The sequence below is a fragment of the Jaculus jaculus genome, chromosome 1 (genome assembly GCF_020740685.1).
Source record: "Jaculus jaculus isolate mJacJac1 chromosome 1, mJacJac1.mat.Y.cur, whole genome shotgun sequence".
Classification (NCBI taxonomy): domain Eukaryota; kingdom Metazoa; phylum Chordata; class Mammalia; order Rodentia; family Dipodidae; genus Jaculus; species Jaculus jaculus.
In genome coordinates, this window is record NC_059102.1 from 298,952,217 (window position 1) to 298,976,465 (window position 24,249).

Sequence of the window (24,249 nt, forward strand, 5' to 3'; positions counted from 1 at the left end):
GGGGCAAGAGACTTTGGTGTGCCTTCTCTCTCTCAAATAAGTATTTTTTTTAAAGCTTATAAGGGGGCAGGAGAGATAGATGGCTTAGCAGTTAGGGTGCTTGCCTGTGAAGCCTAAGAACCCAGGTTCAATTTCCCAGTACACACGTAAGCCAGATGCACATGGTGGCATACGCATCTGGAGTTAGTTTGCAGTGGCTGGAGGCCCTGGTGTACCCATTCTCTCCCTCCATGCCCCTCTCTGCCTCTCTCTCAAACAAATAAATAAATAAAGTAACAAAAAAATCTTAAAAAAAAAAAAGCTCATAAGAGACTATCTCCTCCTTTACCCAAATTAAATAAAAGCATTATATAACACAAACTAGAGGCTCCCAAGGTTTTTAAAAATATATTTATTTGTTTGAGACAGAGAAAGAAGCAGACAGAGGGGAGAGAAAAAGGGTACACTTGGACCTCCTGCCACTGCAAATGAACTCCAGATGTGTGTGCCACTTTGTGCATCTGGCTTTATTGGGGAATTGAACTCAGGCTGTCAAGCTTTGCACGCAAGAGCCTTTAACTGCTGAACCATCTTCTCAGCCCTCACAAGATCTTTTAAAATATTTTTTGTTTATTTTTATTTAGTTATTTGAAAGTGACAGAGAGAGAAAGAGGCAGATAGAAAGAGAATGAGTACACCAGGGCCTCCAGCCACTGGAAATGAACTCCAGACACGTGCGCCCCCTCTCACAAGATTCTTTTTTTCTCACAAGATTTTTAAATCAGGAAAGAGCATAGGAAACTGAGTGATTCTTCCTAAAAATGGGAATACATGGAAACACTGTCTCATACACCTTCAAGCCACAATGAGGACCTGCCATTACAGTAAGTGCAAATTCCTTTAACCATAAGGATGCCAGTTTGTCATATCCGTTTTCCTCTGTTATTTTCTAGTTTGTTTATGTAACTTGCTTCACTTGTCTTTTACGCCCTTACTTTGCAACATGTTATATCTGTTAGGTCAGGAAGTGCTCCCAGCATGAAATCAACAATATCTACATATGACACATGAATTTGAAGAAAAACTTTTATGTAAGAGGTAGACATTAAGCTCAGACTTTAAATAAAAGATGTGGTTGGAACCTAGAACCTATGAGAATGAGTTTAAGGTGATGCAGAGGGGAAAGCACAGGGTATGAACAGCTAGTAGAAGCCAAGCAGCACTCAGTAACTAGGTAACCCAAGGAGGCATAATGTTCTGGCTTTAGGCCCAAATCCCAGATGCACTACTTATCATGAAGAACTAAGCCAAGTTACTTAAGAAGTCTAAGTCGGTTTTTCCTCAGCTATTGAATTACCTAATATGTCTTTAATTAAATATGGCAGGATAGTTGGTTGGTATTAAGCACTTGCTCATTCTCTCTTGGTACCTTATTGCCATAAGCAGAAATAACTGGGCTGGACAAGGGGAAGATTTGTCTGAGTTCACATAGTAGAGAGGTAGAGCTCCCTTTATTTTTTAATGCAATTCAGGGTTCCATTTTTTTAAAATGACCACATGACGACTAATAACAAGCATGATCTTAGACAAGAGGGGTTATTCTGTAGGACAGCATATTATGTAACAACAGAACTTAAAATTAAGGCATCAGGAAGATGGCTCAGTGGGTAAAGTGATAGCCATGCAAACATGAGAACCTAAGTTCCTATCCCTGGCAACAATGTAAAAGCTGGGCATGGCAGTATGCACTTGTTATCCCAGTGATGGGCAGGCAGAGACAGGAAGATCCCTACAGCATGTGGTTAGCTCGTCTAGCCTAATTAGTGAGCTCTAAATTCAGCACAAGATTCTGTCATGAAAAAAATAAGGTGGCTAGTGACTGAGAAAGATACCTAACATTGGGCTGTAAAGATGGCTTAGCAGTTAAAGCACTTGCCTGCAAAGCCTAAGGACCCCAGGTTCGATTCCCCAGTACCCATGTAAGCCAGATGTACAAGGTGGAATATGCATCTGGAATTTATTTACAGTGGCTAGAGGCCCTAACATGCCCATTCTCTCTCTCCCTGCTTTTTCCTCTCTCTCCCCCCACTCTCAAATAAATAAATATTTTAAAAAAGATACCCAACGTTGACCTCTGGATTCCATATGCACAAACACACAAAGAAATTTTAAGATTAAAAAGGACAAGGTTTCTAAAAGAATTTGACTTATTTTTAGGTGATAATATATAAAAGCAGTTTCATCTTAAGAAACAATATGCAACATAGTCAAAAGTAAAAATTCTTCTAGGCTATAAAGAATTGTGTTATTTAGATAGCCGCTTCCTGACAAAGCCTAGCTCTTATTCTTAGCAACAAAAACTCATCAGCCTGTAACTGCTTCTAAAGTGGGGTATTACTTTTGCAGTATTCAATTTAAAAACTCTCTGGCCAGCAGACTGAAATGTTTGTTTTATAATTGCCCGCTGAACTATGATAGTCTGTTTCCAGATGGTGCCCTTCCTTCAACCTGCACACAATCTGCCCTTGTTCAGAGCTGTTCAACCTCCTGCTGATCCCATCCCCCTCCCCATTTAAGGCTATAGAGAGGAAATCCTGCAGAGGAGATCCCCCACCCTGTCTCCAGTACTTTTTGGTGACGTAACATGTGGGCTGAACTTGAATCTGAGGAGGGAATCACTCTTCGGGTACTGTGTACAGCCCGTGTCAGCTGCAGCTGGTTACTGAACTCTCCATGTGGCAGACAGCACAGCTACAATGCCTTCTCTGCTGCATTAAAGAAAGCCTGCAGACAGCTCCAAATTACATAGGTGGCTTGTCAAACTTAATCTATTAGGACTGTATAAAAGACATTCTTTCTTACTGCTTGGATTCAATGGTCCAAAGCAAAAATGCAGTTGCCATTAAAGTCAGAGATGAACAAACGTCTACACTGATTTTTTAAAGATCAAGAATAAGGACAGCAAGTTTCTGGAGTCACTTTCCAACAGACACAAAAAGGTATTTTAATACTTATTTTTGTTCAGAAATATGTCAAATGCATAATTTTATATTTTCATAATTTTATAATTTCACCGAAATTTCAGAATTTACTAAAGAACTTTGGGGTGTACTATCATGTATTATATCTGAAGTTGACTTTGTTTTGCACTTTATATAAAAATTAAGTCATTGAGTGTTTTATGATGGTAAATGTGTCATTAGAGGTTTCAACCAGTGTATGATTATAGACTGATACATATACAAGTTGGGTCTCTGAACACAAATGCTTTAGCGGCACTAGAAAGAAGAATCTTAAAGTAACACATTTCAGGTATAAAGTTTATAGTATAAGAATCGGCTACAAAGGATGTAAAGAAAACAGTGGTCAACATGATTAGTTTCTCTTCTCAACTACAATATATATATGCTAATATGTATAGATATATACCAATTTCTCAAAGGATAGCTATAAAACAGCTAAAAATAAATAAGTAAAAGCTGCAACAAAACCTCAATTATCAGAACAACCAAAAATTAAAGTAAAATTCTTATAAATATTTAAGATAAATCTATGGTATTTCTTGATGCACTAAACTATTTTAAATAGTTTTATAAATTTACTTGTAATATTAATACAATTTAGACAACAATTAAAACTGCTCTAACTGGAGTACTTACAAAAGCACTTAGAGATATACACAAAGATCTGATCCTTCTCTTCAAGGGTAGGACTAAATACTAGTAACCAGTCAGCATTAACAGTAGAAACCCAGAAAATGAAATTATTTACAGACGATGTAGTGCAATGATCAAGGTGCCAGAAATGTATGCTTTTAGATCAAAACAATTTTAATCAGCATAAATAAGAGTTGTCCTTCAACATTCTATCTAGAGTGCCTTTGAGGATTTAAATAAAATTTGTTACCAACAGCAAGCTTTTAACACCAAAGACAGTAAAGTTTGTTATGATGTGTGGGATCTTCTGACTTTTTAATTTTTAGTGGTAAAATTTTCAACTTTGTGTTCATGTTTTCTGCTTAGAGATTAAACTCTCTATACTGAAATCTCTAATAAACACACGTAAGACGTAAACTTTCCAAGCCATTCTGGGTTTGAAATAATATCATTTCGCTCTCCTTGCTTGCTAGAAGTGCAGGACCTCATTGAATCTTAGTTCTTTTTAATGCCTTAGGCAAGCACTGAATCCGAAACCCAAGTCACATAGATAACAGTTTTGCCCTTCCCAAATGTATCCAGGGTTAGAAAATCAATTCCTCAAGAACATTTCACAACCAAGAAGTTCCTCATCCAATAAATCCTCAGTGCTTCTCAAGTTTAACTTCACTGCCTCACGCTGCTCTCAGTGTTTGACACAGCCAATTAAATGCCTTTATGAGTCTACCATCTGAAAGGAAGTAAATCTAGGCTTTTATTTCTTCTAATAGCTGGCAATGCAGCAACTATGAAGACGAACAGTACCAAGAAAATTAACCCAAATGTATAGAGGACTTTTTTCTTCTCTAAAAGCAAGCAAGTGAAAACAGATTTAAATTTAAGCATACTCTAATTTATAACAGTCTCTTGGGACCTAGGGAAATTTTAACATATACAGAAAGGCTTTATGAGGTAACATAGATTTATGGATCTTTCACTTTTAAACCTGAACATATGCAGGAAAATATTAAATAAGAGAATATTTTTAGAAAGAGTAATAGTAAATATATTTTTCAAAAAAGTTCTTTCCTCATGACGTAGCTAGTCTACTACATAAGAAATGTCTCTCCTTACTGTGCTTTAAGGGACAATGAAATCATTACTTTTGTAGGAATAGGGAATTTACTGAAAAAAAAAAATGCAACTTTAGTTGCCACCTTTAAATATCAACTTAAGTTTTAAGACTGATTTTTATGGTAACCACAGTGACCCAAGGCACAATACACAAAACTAGCTGTTTTTTTTAAAATTTAAATTCATATTGGCACTTTGATGTTTTCTGTCTCCACTGTCAACACTGATACAATCTCTTGGACAACAGTTCTTAGCTGTTCTATAAAATCTGTCTAGTTTAATGCAATCTGTCCAATCAGGCTATCATGATAAATTTTACTAGTTTTCAAGTTTAATGACACTGTATGGATTTTCCTTGTTTTTGATTATTTCATTGTAGAAATTATTAAAAAATAATTTTATGGTTTAAAAGTCTTCTATTTTATTATTAAAATGAAGCAGGAACATTTTAGCACTACGTAAATTTATAGGAAAAAGTATATACATACACACATTTGCCCAGAAGGCTGATGGCTTATATTTAATATTGTTATTTATTTGAGAGAGACTGATAAAGAGGCAGGCAGAGAGAGGGAATGAGAATGGGCATGCCAGGGCCTCCTGCCACTGCAAATAAATTTCAAACACATGTGCCATTTTGTGCATCTGGCTTTATGTGGGCACTGGGGAATCAAACCTGGGTTGTTAGGCTTTTGCAACCGAGTACCTTTAACCACTGACGCATCTCTCCAGCCCTGATGGCTTATATTTAAAGCATATGTGAATTCCAAAAATTCCCTAGAAATGTAACATTGAAATCCATTATCAATTTTTAGCACAGTTAACTCTTTCTTGAAGAGTAGAAAATATTCTATAACAAAATAAAATAATGACTCTTTAGGTCTAAGCTTTCACTGGTGTTAGAAGGGAAGGTAAAAACATGAGGAGCTAAAGAATTCATTCCTGTGTGCTTCTAGCTGCCAGGCTGTAGGGGCAGGGGCAGGGGCAGGAGGAGCAGCAGGAGCAGGAGGTGGTGGTGGCTCTGGTGTAAATGCTATTATGGTCATCTTCCCTATCTTGACCAAGTCAGTAAAAGAAAAATAATTCTCCACATTCCTCTTATTCTTTGCTTATGTTCACTAGCTACACATTTTGAACATACCACTTCACTGAAAAACACCAAAAAACAAGAAGACAACATTCTTTTAAGGAGTGCGAGGGACAGCAGCCTTCACTACTACATTTGAAAAGTCTTTGCTTCACAGCCTTATTTTTGTGAGCAGTCGTAAGTTAGATTACATAAACATTAACTAATAGAACACATATGGACAGAAAGGAATGACAATAGTCAGGGGTGTAAACTGATGAAAATGATCTGGAGGGGCCTGGGAGATGGCTTGATTGGTTAAATGCTTGCCATGCAAACATGAGAAGCTGAGTCAGACCCTCATCATTCACATGAAAGCCAGGCATGGTGCATACCTGATGAGGCAGAGACAGGAGGATCCCTTGGGCTTGCTGGCTAGTTAGTCCAGCCAATTCAGCGAAATGTAGGTTCTATCTTAAAGAATTAGGTGGAGAGAACCTAAGGAAGACACCTGATGTCAATCTCTGGCCTCCACATACACACAGGTTCATCTGTACTCACACACACATATGACAACATACATAAGTGCATGCACACATATATATGCAAAGAAATTATTTTCAAATATGTTCTGCAGGTGCTTGTGCATAAGAAGGGAATAGTCAATGCAAAGGGCTGAAAGAGACTTCAAAAAGCAAGAAGCAAACAGCAACCTCTAGACAAAGTAGGGATTATTGAATCCCATTTGAATGTTCTACATAGTCCTTTCCCTTTGTATGATACACCATTTACTTGATGTGAATGCAAACAGAATGTGTTAAGTACTACATAAACATATGGGATTGTCATTGCTGCGGACAGGAAACAGCTTAGAAGATGGTACTGTATAGTGTAGTGCTTAATTTTTTTTTTTTTTTTTTTGAGCTCTAGCTCAGGCCGACCTGGAATTCACTGTGTAGTCTAAGGTGGCCTTGAACTCATGGCGATCCTCCTACCTCTGCCCCCCAAGTGCTGGGATTAAAGGTGTGCCCCACAACGCCCAGCTGTAGTGCTTAATTTAAAAGCATGAACCTGAGTCCTCTGCCCGGGTTCAAATCCTGGCCCTACCTTTTAAACTTTTAAAATAAACTTTGTTCATTATTTATATATTTATTTGAGAGTGACAGACATAGAGAGAAAGACAGATAGAGGGAGAGAGAAAGAATGGGCCCACGGCTTCCAGCCTCTGCAAACGAACTCCAGATGCGTGCGCCCCCTTGTGCATCTGGCTAACGTGGGACCTGGGGAACCGAGCCTCGAACCGGGGTCCTTAGGCTTCACAGGCAAGCGCTTAACCGCTAAGCCATCTCTCCAGCCCTGGCCCTACCTTTTAAAAGCGATGTGATTCTTGGGCTGGAGGGATGGCTTAGCAGTTAAGGTGCTTGCTTGCAAAGCCAAAGGACCCAGGTTTAATTCCCCAGAACCCACATAAGCCAGATGCACAAGGTGGCACATGCGTCTAGACTTCATTTGCAGGGGCTGAAGGACCTGGTGTGCCTTTTCTCTCTCTCTCCCTCCCCGCTTTTCCTCTATACAATAAATGAGTTAATTAAAAAATAAAACTATGTTATCTTAAAGCTATGTTATATTTTTAAGTGCCAATTTCATAAGAAAATAGGGATCAAAAAATCTATGTTACAAGGCTGTGGTGAGAGGCACCTAACTTAATATACACAAATGGCTTAAAGTAACAGTGGCACATTTAAGCATCCATTAGTTAGTAAGCCTTGTTCCTATGGTGGTGTTACACATACAGGTAACCCGCTCTGCATAAATAACTCATGACCTAACTTCTCAAATGAGAAATAAGGACTCAAGTAGAAAAGTAGACAGAAAAGCTCTTCTAAGTACTCAGATAAACAAGTTTTTTAGGGGTGGGAAGATGGGGTTAGCACAGTGACCTGTTAACAAACCCAATGGAATGAACACAGTCTCCCCATTCTAAGGCCACTACTCTTCTGGGAGGTAACTAAAGAGAAAGAACAAAATTTGGCTCTTGGAAATCGTTTAGTGTTTCCTTGGGAGAACTGGACTATAAAGAACAAGCATTTGTCATCTGCCACAGTGAAATGAAACATTCCAAGCACACATTTTGGCAAGTGCACTGCTGCTATAAATACCAAAGGCCAGAGAACCCTAATTCTAGAACTGTTTCTAATATAGTGTGACCTTGGCCTTCAATATGCATGTGGGGACAAAAAGATGCTTTATTTTCAGTTTACAGATAGTTCCTTTCCTTGGTAACTTTTATTAAGGTTATTAATATTTTAATAAAATACAATACAGTAGATTTGTTAACAGAATAAACCTGCTAGGACCCACATAAGCCAGATGCACAAGGTGGCACATGCATCTGGAGTTTGTTTGCAGTGCCTGGAGGCCCTGGCATGCCCATTCTTTATCTGCCTCTCTCTCTCTCTCTCATAGTTAAAAGTTTAAAAAAAATTAGTGTGACTTTTTATACAGTTTTGCTAAATATGTCATGTATTTGACCATATTCATTCCCTATTACCCTTTCATGTCCTTGCCCATTTTTTCTCCCCTTCCTCTTTCCAAAATGTTCCCCATTTTTATGTCACATTCATATGTATGTGAATTATGTGTGCATATGAATATATATGGGTGAAACTTAAATTCCATGAGAGAAAAATAGACATGATGTTTTGTCTCTTTGGGTCAAGCTTATTTTGCTTAATAAGATAGACTCCAATTCCATCCATTTTTCTATAAATGACATAGTTTCACTCTTCCTGATGAAATAAAATGCCATTATGTATGTATGAATGCATGTTTGTGTGTGTGTATGTGTGTATATATATATATATGTACATATATATATATGCACATGTACATGCGTGCATACATATATTTATTTTAATACATTCATTTGGTGATGGACACCTGACCAATTTCCTAAGTTGGCTATAGTGAATACAATGCTGTAATAAACATGGATGAGCAGGTATCTCTGTAGTACCATAGTTATTATAACAATTTATGTTCCCACCAACAGAATTAACTCCCTCTGGCCCCAACATACTTGCCAGCATTTTTTTTTTTTTTTGGTGATAACAGTTCTAACATGGATAAGATGGAATCTCAGTGTAGTTTTGATTTGCATGTAGATTAATATGAATTCTTTTTATTTTTCCCTTCACTGATTTTTTTCCCCACAAGACACTACATACAACTTCATTTCAAAATGAAGGCTTTTATTTGGACTCTAAGTATGCTATTCTTTCTACTAATGGGCACTGGACATTGCAAAGGAGGACAGTTCAAAGTAAAAAAAGTAACCCAAAGGAGATATCCTCGTGCCACAGATGGCAAAGAGGAAGCAAAGAAATGTGCATACACCTTTCTGGTACCTGAACAAAAAATAACAGGGCCAATCTGTGTCAACACCAAAGGTCAAGATGCGGGTGCTATTAAAGACATGATCACCAGGATGGACCTTGAAAATCTGAAGGATGTGCTCTCTAGGCAGAAGCGAGAGATAGATGTTCTGCAGTTGGTGGTGGATGTAGATGGGAACATTGTAAATGAGGTCAAGTTGCTGAGAAAAGAAAGCCGTAACATGAACTCTCGTGTTACTCAACTCTATATGCAACTATTACATGAAATTATCCGTAAGAGAGATAACTCACTTGAACTTTCCCAGCTGGAAAATAAAATCCTCAATGTCACCACAGAAATGCTGAAGATGGCAACAAGGTACAGGGAGTTAGAGGCAAAATATGCCTCCTTGACTGATCTTGTCAACAACCAGTCTGTAATGATCACTTTGCTGGAAGAGCAGTGTTTGAGGATATTTTCCAGACAAGAAACCCACGTGTCTCCCCCTCTAGTCCAGGTAGTGCCACAACATATTCCCAGCAGTCACCAGGACACTCCTGGTTTGCTGGGAGGCAACGAGATACAGAGGGACCCAGGTTATCCCAGAGACTTAATGCCACCACCTGACCTGGCAACTGCTCCTACCAAAAGCCCTTTCAAGATGCCACCAGTAACATTCATCAATGAAGGTGAGTCAATGCTTCTGGGTAAAAATGAAAGTGTGAGGTTTGTATGTCTTGGATTTATGAAATAATATTCATAATAAACCCTTATTCTTGTTGGGTGATGTCATTATATGCATTAAACTTTCTAAGTTTGTTTTTCATTAGTATCATCAAGACTTGAACTGAAATATCTCTTCTCTAAGTTCTAAGTTTCTAGGAGTTTATATAAAACAGTGTATTCTGTGGAAAAAAGTAATCTTCAATTCATATTCTTACAATCTAGCCTACTATCAGTGAGAAGGGAATGCGGCCATGATATACTCATAAGTCAAGGAGCCTGGCTCTGTAACCATCCTCAGCTTCCAGGTGGCTCAGGTTCCTCCTGCTGCTCAATAATTATTTTACTTCCCTCTTATTTGCTTTCATTCTCCTCAAGCCTGCAATGACATGTCTTTACCAACACTCATAATGCAGGGAAGAAGGGGCAGGATCAAGATGAGTTTTTTGTAGTCCATCAACCAGGGAGAGGTTCAGGAAGAGCAAGGCAATGCCACCTCACCTGCCCTGGCAAAACTAGAACTTGTATCTGATTCATTCTCACCCAAAATAGCTACAAGTAATTCCTCAGCAACAGTATCCCTTCCCTTTCCCCAGTCTAGCACACCTAGGTAGGCTGCCCCTGCCCCATGCCCCGAGTCTGCCCCTTGAGTCCACAACCAATCAGATCTCTCCATTACCCACCTGAGTCTGATGACAAGGTCCACCCTGATGGGATGTCTGACCTAGAGAGAGAGGCCTGTCTCCTGTGCCTGAGTTCTCTCCCAGCTTGTTCAGTAGTTTTCACCTGAATACCAGTGTCCATGTCTCTCCTTCCAGCCTGGCTAGCTGGGTGGGGAGAGGGCTTCCTTGTTCCTGGGTATTTCCTGCTGGCTTCCTACATGTATCTGTTTCTAGACGCTTCCTCACTTTGTTATATATGTGGTTTTCCTCTAAGCTCTGGGCCCTTCGCTATCCAGTCTCTTAGCTTTTCTCTATGTGAAGGTGAAGGGCTTGTGCTCTCATGCTCTGCTGTGTGTGTGTGCGTGTGTGTGTGTGTGTGTGTGTGTGTGTGTGTGTCTGCCTGCCTGCCTACCTGCCTATCTGTCTGTCTCAATCTCTCTCTCTTTCTCATGTGTGCCAGAGGCCCTTTCAGAGGAGATTTTTCTCTGTATTATAAGCTCCTTTTTGGTAGATGGATAGAGATACTGTGTCTCATTTACAGCTACTAATGTTAGATTTGGCAATAAAGAGCCTCAATGTTGTCACTCCAAAGATCTTTCTAAATAATTTTACAGCATTCTATTATACTGGATTCTTTCAATAAACTGTTCTAGCAATAGCAACCAGACAGTTTCATTAAATTAGGAAAATAAGGATCATTAATTAGTAATCCTAAATTTCTAAAGCCAAGATGTATGCAAGGAGACAGGGCAAAATTATCCACTGAATATAGAAAAGAAAGACATTTGTCATTGAAATCCTTTTAAAAATGTTGTTTTATGTTGCTTTAAAGGTATATAATTTATCAACAGAGTAGTTTGTATGTGTAATTTTAAATAATTTATAAAGATAACCAGAGTTTTTCCAACTAAGAATGTATAATTATATAACCATAGAAACAACTGCTATATTCTATATAGAACCTGAAACTTAGATCAATGCTATCATCAGTTCTAGTAGAAGTGATCACTCACTCATTTATATACTGACAAACTAAGAAAATGAAAGTATCAGTTCAGGGTTTTGTTCTATCTTGAGCTTTAGTACAAGAAAATTTTAGGTAAAAATTAAAAGCGTAACTTTCATTATTTGTTGATTTAAGTAAACACTAACTTTTTCTTATTCTATAAATAATTCAAGGGCATAATCAGCTGAATCATAAAAATGATCACATTAATCAATAAACTAATAAAGGAGAGTGCACAGAACTTAGAAAACCTAGTTACAGTACTGCTTCTGTTATGATCTTTGGTAAGTTACTTTGCCTCGCACTCTCTCTCTCATTTTTACCCATTTGTATAAGGACAGTGCTGATTGACTAGATGACTATAATGTCCTTTCTAGTTCTACACTCTGGTTTGTACCAAATATTCATTATTGCTAGCAGCTATTAAGAAGCGTGCTATTATCATTTGTTTACATTAGTGCTATTTTAAAAACTCTCTGGAAAAATTGTCTAACCCTGGCACTTACACAAAAAGGGCAGATAGATGCCACTACTGTGCTTCTAATACCCCCAAAATTCTGTTACTTTACATACAGGTACAGTCACTCTAAAGTCTCCAAATGCATAGTGTGAAAATACATAACTTGTGGACTTTAAAAGGGTGTTAAGCCAGTTACAAAAAGACAAGCTGACTTGAGAGTAAATTTAAAGAGATAGGAAATAAGGGTGCTAGAAGGATAGCTTAGTAGGTAAAGTGTTGCAGAAGACTAAGTCCCTGATTCTGGATCCCAGAACCCATGTGAAGCCAGACATGGAACCATGAGCATCTGTAATCTCAGTGTTTCTACTGAGATATGGGAGTGGAGAAGGGAGCATCTTGAACGTATCCAGGCCAGCTAGTCTAGCATATGCAGCTGTGACTAAGAGACCTCGCTTCAAATAAGGTGGAAGGCAGTGACTGACACTTGAGGTTGTCCTCTGACCTTCACCCATGTACTATGGCACACATGTGCCCAACCCCACACACAGACAACAAAGAGTAAGAAAAGAAGAAAATGGCAGTTTGCATTGTGTGGGAGGAGGGGTAAATGTAGATTTTCATCATCATTTTTTTCAAAAGCTATGAGAATAAGCAATTTTACATGTTTTTTGAAAGGCTTATAAGAAATATGCACTTCAAAATAAGCACAAACATGGAAATGGAACTGTACATCTTAAGCACTGTCATTAATACACTCTTAAAAGATTTTTGTTGGGCATGGTGGCACACACGTTCAATACTAGCACTTGTAAGACAGGGGTAGGAAGAATGCTGTAAGTTTGAGGCTAGCCTGAAGCCACATAGTAGATTCCAGGACAGCCTGGACTAGAGTGAGACCCTCCCTCAAAAAACAAGAAAAAAAAAATAACTTTATTTACTAATTTAAGACAGAGATTGAGACTTGCCACTACACACAAACTCCAGATGCATGTCGTACCACTGGGCCAGTGGGCTTTGCAAAGCAAGTGCCTTTAACTAAACAGTGAGCCATCTCCACAGCCTGTTATATTAAATTCTTAATTGTTAAAGTCAGTGGCTTCCTTAGGGATAATTTTTTAATAAAAAGTATTAAAAGCACAGAATATTTACATTTTAAACATTATCAGTCAGTTTTTCACATGTAATTGGTTTCAGTAAATACATAATACTTAACAACAAAAACTAAACTAAAAATCCCAACCTAGTTAAGCAAAGGCTCTATTAGAATATATCTATATTGACCAATTATGAAAAAATAATTGATAAATTCTCCAGTAAACAAGTATGTTAAGAGACTCTGAAAAGTATGAGACCTTTTTTTCCATGCATATTTGTGTGTAGAACTCATTCATGTGTTTGTATGTGGGGCGGCAGGCCATCATCAGGGTCTTTCTCTGTAGCTCTCCACCTTATTCTTTGAGCCATGGTCTCCCACTGAAGTTATAGCTCATTCATTAATTTGGCTAGACTAGCTAGCCAGCGAATCCCAGGGGTTTCATGTCTCTTCTTATGCAGTACTGAGATTATTGGTGTATACCACCAGCATTTTACCTGGAACTGGGATCAGATTTCATGCTTGCACAACAAGCATTTTTCCCACTGATCTATCTTCTCAATAGTGAAAACTTTTCAAAAAAAATTTTATTTATTTATTTATTTATTTATTTATTTATTTATTTATTTATTTATGAGAGTGAGAAAGAGGTAGAGAGAGACAGAGAGAGAGAGAGAATGGGTGTGCTAAGGCCTCCACCATTGCAAATGAACTCCAGATGTGTGTGTGCCCCCTTGTGCATCTGGCTTATGTGGGTCCTGGGGAATTGAACTGAAGTCCTTTGGCTTTGCAGGCAAACGCCTTAACTGCTAAGCCATCTCTCCATCTCTGAAAGCTTTTTCTTTTAAACCTACTGTTTTATTCAAAATATGGGTTCTTAGTAAAAAATACATTTCAGGAAATGACTGGTCACTATTTTTTTATACATTAAATTTTAATTAGAGTTTGTTAGCCTTATACAAACTTTAATCACCACATAAACTGTGGAAGAGAGACTGGTCCTTCAAATTCACTGTACAGAATTCCAGTTTTCTGCTTTAAGAAGAATCCAAATGTGTATCATGGGGAATGAAGACAATTTCAAGATCACTAACGAAAGAAGTCAAATGAGCTCCTACTTTAAAAGAAAGGTACCTCAAGTCTGTACCCTTTAAAGCATCATGAACAAATTCCTGAATCATACATTAATTTGTTTCTTCCAATATGGAAATTAGCAAGTTTAAAATCTAACCTTTCAAGAATAAAGCTGATAACTTTGTACCAGTAGTATTCTTCCCCCCAAGGTAGGGTCTCTCCCTAGCCCAGGCTGACCTGGAATTCATTATGTAGTCTCAGGCTGGCCTTCAACTTACAGCGATCCTACCTCTGCCTCACAAGTGCTGGTATTAAAAGTATATGCTACCACACCCAGCTTATACCAGTAGTATTAAGAATTTTTATTAAGAAGTGTTAAATATGATACAGAGAAAGAAGTATTTGACATCAGAACAATTTATCATCCTAGCATAGAACAAAAAAAGTAAAATACAAAAGCAACAGTGAGAAAATAATTCTGGGTCTAGAGAGTTGGTTCAGTGGTTAAGGCACCTGCCTGCCAAGCCTAACAATCCAGGGTCAATTCCCCAGTACCTACAGAAAGCTGGATGCACTAAGTGGTAAAATGCATCTGGGGTTCATTTGGATTGACTAGAGGCCCTGACATGCCAGCTCTCATTCTCTCTCTGCTTGCAAATGAATAAATAAGTATTTTATTGGAATGGGGGCAGGGAGGAGGGAGATGATGGTATCAACACATGACATGTCCATATGAAGATTCTACTGAATGATAATCATAAAAAGCTAGAGAGAGAAAATAATTCCGTCAAATTAACAGTACATTCTGGATTAATTGTGTCTTAAAAATATAATGACACTGTATTTACTAAGGGGAAGAAAAAACACTGCTAATTTTATGTACATGTTCCACAAAAGGATTTCAATTAAATTTTCCTGAGGCATTTTTCTAAATAAGTCTGACAGACATCCAAACTGTAAGCACAGAACACTGTTAAAACAAAACAAAAGAAAAAGAAATTGGGCCAAGCATGGTGGTACATGCCTTTAATTCCAGTACTTGGGGGAGGCAGAGGTAGGAGGATCGGTAGGAGCATTGCTGAGTTCGAGGCCACCCTGAGACTACATAATGAATTCCAGGTCAGCCTGGACTAGAATGAAATCCTACCTCAAAAAACAAAAAAAAACAAAACAAAAATCTGGAAAGGTTGAGAAAGTCTCTCAGTTAAAAGCAGCCCACATGTATAGCTGAATGCAAAAAGTGCCACTCATGTCTGGTATGTTTGCAGTGGCAAAAGGCCTTGGCGCGCACGCACGCACACACACACACACACACACACGCACACACCCTAAAAAAAAGTCAAAAGAAGGGATGAATTTTAAGTTGAAGAAAAACTTAAAACTGCACAAATCTGTCAAATCAAAGCTGGATTCAGACAATCTAGAACTCTTAAATTTACTTAAGCATTTGTTAAATAGCATAATAGGAATCTAGTTCTATGGAACAGGTGGTATTTGACAAACACAGGATAAATGAATACAAGCTGATTGGAAAATTTTCAAATGCCACCAAACCTGAGACTGGTTCAGTACTAGCAGTCAAATTTGAACTGGTAAAACTTAAGCCAGAATCAAAAATCTGAAAAACAGAATCAGAAATATTTCTGGTCTCAAGCAGTTTGGATAAGAGATATTCAACCTGGATCTTGTCAATGTTCAAAATCTTGATATTTCTAACTATTTTACAATTATTAAAATAACTGACAAAAGGCCAACTTTTGAATACATATTTACATATAAAATGCAAACTGCCAAAACTATATTCAAATTAACGCATAATCAACATTTACAAAGAAGACATTGCAACAAGAGGTAGATATGTAATATGCACATTTCTGAAATGAGAGAAGTATTCATGTGTATTGTCAGAAACCCACTTCATTTGTCATTATCTGCCTACCAGTAGGTTGGTAAGTAAGGGCTATGTTCCTCAGATACCCTTGACTTCCCTCAATGTGGCACCTTAGGAAGCAATCTGGCTAACTAGAGATACCCACGATGAGTGCACTTTCAAATTGACGTAATCAATGATGGAGATAGACTCTAGGCTATCTAAAGAGCTGTAAGTATCATCCTCAGTCACTTATATTTCAAACATAAGAACCTTGTAACTGATGTGTAAGCTTAAGCAAGCCCCATTTGTTACCCTCATGAACTCTTGTACACCCATCAGTCTTTCACTCACGCTATGAAATTTGGCTCAGATACAGATAACAAGCTTCCCCTCAAACCTCAGTTATTTCTTATTCTCACTATGCGTTCTGTTCAACTCCATCCACAGCCATCTTGTAGTGCACCATATCTTTTCTTATCACATCTTCCACTTGCTCCATAGTTGTTTAATCCATCCAATAACCCTGAAATACTCTAGTCTATAGTAGATGCAGAAACAATATTTTTAAAAGAATGTATAACTATGAAATTCTGGAAACTATTCCCATCACACATCATGTAGTAAACAAATATCCATGAGTGCCTAACAAAAAATAAAGGTTCTGCCTATGAATAATGAATAAGCAAATATATTACCATACATGACACAAAATACCCTAAGTTTGGGTCTGGAAGTCAAGCTTCCTTTTTCCTTCTATCTCACTTTGGCATAGGAAATTAAAGCTTTATAAATTCTATAACACCTAAATATAGTATATCCTGTTCTGACTAGGCTACAATGTATGCTTTTGTAAATTCAGAAAAGGTCATACTGGTTTTACATGTTTTTTTTTTCCTTTATTTCCTTCAAGTACATTAGTGGTTTGTGCCACAAGTAACTGCAACTGAATGCAAAGTATGTTAATAGTTAAAAACACATATTATTTTTAGTATGAGGTTGCAGAACATGAGAGTTTTCAGGAATGCATTTCTCTGCAGTATATGCAATAATAACACACTGATCTTCAATTAGCCATATCAAATTTCTTAGTTAAATGAGCACACATGTAGCAAACTAGCTATTAACTAAGCTACTAGTACAGGTCAAGATTAGAGAAAAAAAGAAAGGACTAATAGTTCTTGGTGCTAATTAATTTACCTTATTATCAAATAAGAAAACACCATCATCATCATCTCAGTAGACATATTGGAAAGCTTCAAAATCTAGAATCCATTCATGACTTGAAAACAGAAAACCAAGTCAGGCATAATGTACAGACCTCCCACTTGGGAGGCTGAGACAGGAGGATTGTGGCTTCAAGACCAGTCTAGGCTAGATCACTAGTCTCAGGACAGGCATGGTTACACCATATTTCAAAATAAAAACAAACCAGGAATATAAAGAACAAGAATTTGAAGTCAGTCATTACAGCTGTGTCTGAGGCCTTCATAATGAATGCAAAAAATAAGCAAATCTCAGAAGTAAAAAATCAGTCATTGAAACTCTAGAAGTTAAAAAAAATGCAATGCCTAATATGACCCAAGAAAGGTATCATGCCAACTCCTTCCAGTTTCTCCTTTTTACTAGTAATCTGCAGTTTATAAACATTGTATGGTAATTGAAAAAAATCTGAAATAGTTAAATATTTATGAAACATAAATGTGCAATAGAAAAGTTAATGCCTTATTTTTTGTGTATATTTCTTTGTTACCTTATATTTGAAATAAAGATTCACTTGCTTACCAACTATTATTCATGATTAATTAAAACAGTGACACACGAAGTCAGAAGAAAAACTGTCTCCATCCTCAAGGAACAATCTATAAGAGCCCATATTCTCTAAGAATCTCTCTCAAATGATATAACTATATACGTGTTTGCCTAATGAGATTATTCTAGCTCAATAAGGTCCTCTATAGTCTTAGCACAAAATATAATGTATTTCTCATAATTTCAATAATCTTATTATCCTTATATAAAAGAAATTCTTGTAGTAACTGTACTTGAATAAACTATTTTCAGGTATGTATTTTTTAAGCTATGCATGCAAAATTTTTAAAATTTATATTAAAGCAAAATTGGCAATTGAAGATTTTTGTTTGTTTTGTGAGGCAGGGTTTCACTCTAGCCCAGGCTGACCTGGAATTCACTATGTAGTCTCAGGGTGGCCTTAAACTCATGGTCATCCCCCTATCTCTGCCTCCTAAGTACTGGAATTAAAGGCATGCATCACGACACCCGGATGGCAATTGGAATTTTTTGTTCAAACACATCTTTAGAATAATCCTTATTTCTGATTTCTATGTATTTTTTGCAGGCTTAAGGGAAAAAAAAAACTCATTGGCTCAAAACATTGGTATAGGACGAAACTGAAGGATATTTAGTAAAACTAGAATGCATTTTCTCTAGATTCTAAAATGTAGAAATTATAGTCTCAAAAACCAGGCTTTGAAAATTATTGTTTTGTCATTTTAAAAAGGTAGAAAAACTTAAGTGACTAAAAATAGAATATCTAGAATTATTAATAAGAGAAAATAAAGAATAGTGGTTTAGACTATAGACCAGGGAACAGAAAGAAATTGGAATGAACCTAGGGATTCGTATGAGCCACCTAACACCCATGACCCTTCCTTAGTTAACTATTGTACTGTGAAACATCTGAAAATGAGCAGAAGGTCAAAGGTCATTATACGGATATAATAAGAAAATCACTACTGGTCATACACTGATAATAATGCTTTAGAAAGGACGTTTATGCTAACACTTAAGAAAATAACTTTCTTGGTGGAAAAGGTAGGGACAGAATCTCACACTACATAGACAAGCTACCCTGGAATTATGTCCCCAGGCTGGCCTTGAAACTGTGGCAGTACTCCTGTCTCAATTCCCTCAAGTACATAGTACCACATCTGGCCTGAAATGTATTTTTTCTGGGTATGAGGGAAATTTAAGATGACTTATGCTGGTATCTTTACCTCAGAGCTTTTTAGTCTTTAATGAATGTATATGGGGAGTTTCCAAAAGAGAAACATAATATTTAGCACTTCTAAAACCTACTGGACTGTGGCACTCCATTTTCACCTGAATATCTCAAGGAAACTGGTGTGCTCCACTGAAACAAAAGTTCAGAAGCTATATACTGACCTGTTAATGCCTCCTTGATCTATATCATCCTATAGCATTTTAATAATCATGAAAAAGATGAACCCAGTAAGAATGAAGTAATTTTGCATAGTATTAATTACGATAGCAAAAATCAGATGAAACTGCTATGTCCAATGACAGAAGAAAAAATTGATTTATCAATGGCAAGGACCATTACATAGCTACTATAAATGCTAGAATAGAGATTACAATGCTATGTAAATGTTTGTTGAAAGACAGAATCCAGTGTTCTATGTGTCTTAGGATTAAAACCATATACACACACACACACACACACGCACACGCACACGCATGCACACAAACACAAAGAGGAAGGTAAAACAAGTTAATGCTCCGATTAGTGGGACTGAACTAATTCAGTTTCTTTAACTTTTAGAGTATTATGTACACAGGAGATAAAATGTGGTATATGTAAAGAAGGAAATGAAGGTACAAATCCTGATTAAAACTGTGTTAGTATCTTTTTTGATGCTTCTTGGTAATCAACAATATTTGAATTACAGGTCCATTCAAAGACTGTCATCACGCAAAAGAAGCAGGGCATTCGGTCAGTGGGATTTACATGATTAAACCTGACAACAGCAATGCACCAATGCAATTATGGTGTGAGAACAGTTTGGATCCTGGGGGTTGGACTGTTATCCAGAAAAGAACAGATGGCTCTGTCAACTTCTTCAGAAATTGGGAAAGTTATAAGGTAAATTAGTGAGTTCAGGCCTCTGGACGACAGACCCAAGTATCTCTTTAGAATACAGGTCACGCTAAGCAACAATAAACACGACATACAGTTAAAAACACAAATACCCATGTGATTTTCATGATTACAACATCCAGCAAAATAAATTATTCTCACATCCAGCTTTAAAGTAAAAAATAAAATATAAAAAGGAAACCAAAGATATACTTTGATATGACCTTGAGCTTTCAGTCTGGCTGACTTACACTTCGCAAAGATAACTCAATTCCTCTTTCTGTTTTTGATCACTCGTATAAGATAAAATGTATTTAAGCAATAACAAAGTATAAGATTTTTTTAAAAATTCTGTTTATTGGACAAATTTAATTACTTTAAAAAAATATACTTTATTTCTATTTATATATTGAGAGAGAGAATAAGGAGAGAAGAGGCAGATAGAGAATGGGAGCTCAGGACCTCCAGCCACTGCAAATGAACTCCAGACACATTGTGCATCGGGCTTATGTAGGTCCAGGGGAGTTGAACTTGAGTCCTTTGGCTTTATAGGCAAACATCTTAACTGCTAAGCCATCTCTCCAGCCCTAATTTAATTACTTCTAATAACCACATTTGAAGTTTATGACATGACATGTGATGTTGGGGTGTGAATACGACTAGATTTTTCATCTAGAACTAGACCACAGCATATCACTTGGGGAAGGTAAAGAGCCACTGTGTAATTCCTCACTGAAGGCTAAGGTAATGCATTTACTCACTTGTAGGTTAAACTTTACTGGCAGTGAAGGATAAGACATTAATATATCCATGTCAGGACTTGAATAAATTTTTAGACTAAGTAGCACAAATGAAAAATGGGAAGATTGTGATGGTCTTGGAGATACATTTAAAGTATTAAGATGAGGTTTATTAATTTTGCTGCATACCTTAATGTCAAATGCTTATTGAAAAAAGAGTTAATTTATAATTTCAGAGGATGAGCTTCAAAGATTACTATTTTATTTTCTCATATTTATTAATTTTCCTTAAAATTAAAGAACATAATTTGTTCTAAAACACATTACTAGTTTAATTAATGACAATATTAGTACTTTTTTGGCCTAAGATGAGGACAGTACCACATACTATTTTTAAAAGGCTCTTTGGATGAGCATAGGTCAGGAATCTGTTTTAAAGGATTTGTACAGTTCAGTTAATATTCTTAGTAGCTATGATAAACTTTGTTTGTTTTCTTAGTCTTACTTGTATGATTTGATGCTAGCTATGTAAATTAATACTGACAATAAAGCAAATGAACGTGTGAAGCACAAATGAGCTACTACAATGCAAGCTCCTGTTACCACTTAAATGGACAACATCATTATATTACTGAGTACTTAAAATTTATCTATAGCAATGTTTACTATTGCTATACTTAACTATGCATCCATGTCCTTTTGTTAACAGAAAGGGTTTGGAAACATTGATGGAGAGTACTGGCTTGGTCTGGAAAATATCTATATGCTTAGTAATCAAGATAATTACAAGCTGTTGATTGAATTAGAAGACTGGAGTGATAAAAAGGTCTATGCTGAATACAGTAGCTTTCGCCTGGAACCTGAAAGTGAATTCTACAGACTGCGCCTGGGAACTTACCAGGGAAATGCAGGGGACTCTATGATGTGGCATAATGGTAAACAATTCACCACACTAGATAGAGATAAAGACATGTATGCAGGTAAGAAAAAAAAAAAAAACATCTTTGGAGAATCACCTCCTTCTTTCTATACATCAAAAAGGAGCTGGTTATTAAAGCACACATTACTCAAATCCCAGAAACATCACTGTGCACATAGTCAAAGGAAATATAATACAAACTAGCTTTTATGGTTTCTAAGGTAATTCCCATGTGTGATCTTGGGGAGACAAAGTTCTAGGGAAAAACGAAACAAGCCAAGTTACATTCATTTGAAAATAAAATTTAAATACTAACTAGTCACTACAGGCTAGAGATTTGGTGAATAGAAGTTCTGCCCTCTGGAAGAGACAAAAGGATTTGTTAGGTGAAGTTAGAAGGTAGATGCTTATAAAAATAAAACTGAGGAGGATGGCAGAGATGGTGTCAATAGAACCTGGGATAAGCTCTCTGTGTATGGATCAGGCAGGAAAGTTGTATGACAAAATCATTTGAATCAAGATCTCTGGAGAATGAGAGAGGAAACTGTTTGGCTATGTGAGGGTAAGACGATTTTCAACAGGGAACATCAAAGTGACAGTGAAATATAGCACAATAATAGCTAAACAGACTGATTTAAATAGAATTAAGCTGTGGATATAACTTAAAATTTAACCCTCCTTACTTTTGCTTTTTAACCCAAGTTTCTATAATGACAAAAATATCTCCACCCCACAAATCAATTTGTTTCTCTATTCAGCTGTCATCTCAGCAAGCACACATAGGTCTGTATTTTCACTTATTCACCCTGACAGAAGAGGGAGGAGATATGACCAAAACATATGCCTTTTTGTTCACAGGCCTAATGGAATATGGATAGGGATATTCTATTTTGTGCTATATTTAGAATGTAATTTTCTCCCAAATTTTACCCTCTATTTTAGTCAACTCTGTATTTCTCTTTCCTTTTTCAATCTAACCTTCTGTCTGTATGTATCTCTAATATATAAACACTGCATTTTATTTACTCTACTGCCTAGAAAATTGACTCTTTTAATGTATTTATTAAGCAAGCAAAAAGTAAAAAAGACAATTCAAGTGGTCTTTAACGTAGAGGGTATGGGGCTTCTGAAATCCCCTCTTGCAAGAGCTTGGGCAAGAGCTCTACATTTCATCCTTAAGTTCTGGGTTTCCCCATTTAAAAAAAAAATTATTTATTTATTTATTTGAGAGAGAAAGGCGGGGGGGGGGGGAGAAGAAGGAGGGAGGGGGAGGGAGGGAGATAGAGAATGAGAATGGGCATACCAGGGCCTCCAGCCATGGCAAGTAAACTCTAGACACATGTGTCACCATGTGCAACTGGCATATGTGGGTACTGGAGAACCAAACCTGGGTCCTTTGGCTTTGCAAGCAAATGCTGTAACACTAAGCCATCTCTCCATCCCAGTCTTCCCATTTTTATGGCACCATGCTCATGCCTTCCTTCTCTTAAGTACTTACTACCTATAATCTAATAAAATCTTTCTGAACCTTAACAAAAATGGTAGGGGACATAACAGCAATAGAAGAAAAGTAGACAAGGGTAACTGAAATATGTAAAGGAAGCTCAAATTAAACAGTTTCAAAAGTAGCACAAGTTTCTGACAATTTGCAAAGCATCAAACTTAGAAGGAACTTTTATTTTGGTATATGCACTTTTTCTTCTTACAGGAAACTGTGCCCACTTTCATAAAGGAGGCTGGTGGTATAATGCCTGTGCACATTCTAACCTCAATGGAGTATGGTACAGAGGAGGTCATTACAGAAGCAAGCACCAAGACGGAATTTTTTGGGCAGAATACAGAGGCGGGTCATACTCCTTGAGAGCAGTTCAGATGATGATCAAGCCTATTGACTGAAGACAGACTGAATTCAAATGACCCAGAACTCTCTATTCTTCTGTTTCCCAAAATGTAAATGTTACATGTTTGTTACTTTGCACAATATATTTCTGCAGATACAGTTTGTGAAAGATTTTTACCCTAACTATGAGATGGGATCTATGAACACAGCTTCATTTTCCTTCAATATACTACAGATGATTATTTGCATATAGGTCCTTGTTATTTTAAAAATTATATTGACTGAATACAGGTAAATGTAAATATAAGTATTTGCCACATATAAAACAAATCTTACCTTTATTTTGAATCAAATCTGAATACATGCTCAAGATACTTAATGATTTATTTAAAAATTATGAGATTGTTGTAACTTCCAATGAACAAATGAGTTTAAAATTTCAGCCAACTAATTAATTTTATTTATAAAAAATATATAGACAGGAAACTAAAGAGAAATCTTCAGTTTTGCCACTAGAAAATATGTTTTTCCATTGAATAAAAGTATACATGAAATTTCAAATTAAATAGCTTTTCACTTGTCATGATTTTCTCAAAAAAATTGGGACACAAAAAATGAAAATATCATTTTAAAACTAAAAAAAGTGCAATACATGCATTATTCAAATGGGAAATCTGTAAAAGTCAATGAATTTCTCAGTACCTATGACATTTGATACCCAGTTCCCTGATATACATTTTATGTAGTGATAAAATAAGTTATTGATTCTACAAAA

The 24,249-nt window shown here is 36.7% G+C and overlaps 2 protein-coding genes across 5 annotated transcripts in view; one reads left to right on the plus strand and one right to left on the minus strand.

Annotated features, from left to right (window-relative positions):
• The window catches only part of Ralgps2 (Ral GEF with PH domain and SH3 binding motif 2), a 141,390-nt gene that overhangs the window by 38,765 nt on the left and 78,376 nt on the right, over positions 1–24,249 (minus strand). The gene's annotated exons all lie outside the window — the stretch shown is intronic.
• Positions 843–24,040, plus strand: Angptl1 (angiopoietin like 1). 2 transcript variants are annotated; one of them, XM_045141936.1, is made up of 5 exons: positions 843–863; positions 9,031–9,878; positions 19,788–19,981; positions 21,425–21,695; positions 23,343–24,040. In XM_045141936.1, exons 2-5 carry the CDS (start codon positions 9,056–9,058, stop codon positions 23,528–23,530), a joined length of 1,476 nt encoding a protein of 491 aa, XP_044997871.1. In that variant the 5' UTR covers positions 843–863; positions 9,031–9,055; the 3' UTR covers positions 23,531–24,040. The 2 variants fall into 2 exon arrangements, with proteins under 2 accessions (XP_044997871.1, XP_044997872.1); XM_045141937.1 differs by lacking the exon at positions 843–863 and adding an exon at positions 2,693–2,978.